This window comes from Myotis brandtii, unplaced genomic scaffold (genome assembly GCF_000412655.1).
Source record: "Myotis brandtii unplaced genomic scaffold, ASM41265v1 scaffold1956, whole genome shotgun sequence".
In the NCBI taxonomy this organism is placed as follows: domain Eukaryota; kingdom Metazoa; phylum Chordata; class Mammalia; order Chiroptera; family Vespertilionidae; genus Myotis; species Myotis brandtii.
The window spans coordinates 140,634-142,531 of record NW_005357294.1 but is presented as its reverse complement, the minus strand read 5'-3'; the positions used below and the strand labels follow the sequence as shown (position 1 = coordinate 142,531).

Genomic DNA, 1,898 nt, shown 5'->3' with positions numbered 1-1,898 from the left:
TGTACAGCCGCTTCGAGGTTTTCTGCAAGAAGGAGGAGGCCGGCGGAGGCGCAGGGGAGGGCCCGGCCGAGGACGACGCCCGGGACAGCAAGGTGGGCAAGTTCATGCCCAAGATCCTGAGTACGTTCAAGAGCAAGAAGTGAGTGTCCCGCCCGCAGCCCCGGCCGGGGCCTCCGCATCCCTGCTGCCTGCTTGCAGGGCACGCGGTCCTCGGCGCAGAAGCTAGGAACCCGGATGAGCACAGCCAGAGCTCGGCCCCCCTGGGGCTCACCCCGTGCCTGCCCTGGCCTCTCTGTTTGGGGGCTACAGCCCTCGCTGCCCCCTGCCTTATCCCCCCACTCCCATCTCTGCTCAGCACCTCCATCTCCAGGCCCCGCTTCCCCCTCCTTAGGCATCTGCCTCCACCATCTCTCTGGGCCTTCATGCTCCTCAGGGACCCATCCCTTTGTGCCTTATCCCCAGTTCTCTGGGGACCTCGCGTCTCAGGGCTTCTGTGTCTCAGGGTTCCCCTCTGCCCACCCTCCTGGCTACGCCGCCTCTTCACTCCGCTGCCTCTCTGCCGTCTTCCTGGCTGCCTCGTCCTCTCTCTGGGCCTCCCACCTCCATCTCCATCTGTGGTCGCTGGAGGCTCACTTCCTGCCGGTCCATCTGCTTTCTGCCGGCTTGCTTGGCCGCCCCTCCTCTCCCTGCAGGGAGGCAGGGCAGAGGGGGTGGGGAGCAGAGGGATCCTGGAAGGGCTGCCCTGCCCCCAGACCTGAGCAGACCTGGCCACCCCTCCAGCAAGGTCCTGGGCCAGGATGACAGCACCAAGCCTCAGTGATGGACGGTGTGGGCCCCAGCCTGGCGAAGGGTCCCCGCATGCCCTGACGGCCACAGCCAGCCAGAAAGGGGCTGGGTGCGGAGCGCCTGACCTGTCCAGGTGAGGGCAGAGGACAGCCGAGCGGCGCCCAAGCCCCAGCCCATTGGTCCCCTGCATCCTCTCCTCTTGGTCACCAACGTGCCACGTCTGCCCGCCGTGCTGCTTACCCTTCCTGTACCCTCACCAGCAGTGACTTTGGGTTTGAAATGACACCTTTTGGCACCAAGTGCTTGGACAGTCTCCCGCCACAGGTGCTGCACTTGGGAAGTGAGTGCTTCTGCCATTTCTTCTCAAATAGCTTTTGGTTTTTTAAGTGTAAGAATCCCAATCGCCCAGAGGGAAAAGGGTTTAAGAAACGGCACTGCACGAAGGCAACCGCCCAGGGCGGGGTGACGGCGAGGACTGGTCCTTGGGTGAAAGGTCACGTGGAGCTGGATGAGCTGGAGTTTGCCGACAGACGTTTCCGTGTGGCCTGGTGCTTAGGGAGGGCCCACGGGGGACCCTTCTGGCCACCAGAGGCCAGTGGCTGGGGCCCTCAAAGCCTCCTGTCTGCACCCCATGTCTTGCTGAGTGGCACAGCTCCTCACTGTGATTCTTAATATTTTGATGGAAATAAAACACCAGCACAGAATATTCTCGCACGTTCCCAAATGTATGCAACCACCTCACTACATAGTGCACCCTTTAGCCTACGCTCCCCACAGGTGCCCTGAGCCTTGAGGGAGAGCTGGGTGCTGGGGAGACGGGGGTCTGAGAGGGGATGGGCTCCAGGAAAGGGGTGCGAGGACTTGGGGGTCCCCTGAGAAGGAAGGACTGGCCGCAGGCTGGGGACAGGCAGGACTTTATTGGAGAAGGTGATGGGGCTGGAGGGGGCACTTCTGGACAAACCCCCTAGGACTCCCATGGGGCCAGCAAAGGGGGGGCGGGACTTGGGGGAGCAAATCCCCGGAGAGTAGGCGGGGACTAGGGAGGGGCAGGGACAAATCCTGGGACGGAGGGAGGGGCGCCGGGTGAGGGCGCCGGCGGGGAGCGAGGCTCA

The 1,898-nt window shown here is 63.4% G+C and overlaps 1 protein-coding gene across 1 annotated transcript in view; it reads left to right on the top strand.

Annotated features, from left to right (window-relative positions):
• FAM83H (family with sequence similarity 83, member H) overlaps positions 1-143 on the top strand; it is an 11,581-nt gene extending 11,438 nt beyond the window's left edge. The window contains exon 6 of the mRNA XM_005865071.2: positions 8-143. Coding sequence (XP_005865133.1) covers positions 8-143 — 136 coding nt within the window. The remainder of the gene's footprint in view (positions 1-7) is intronic.
• The last annotated feature ends 1,755 nt before the right edge of the window (positions 144-1,898 follow it).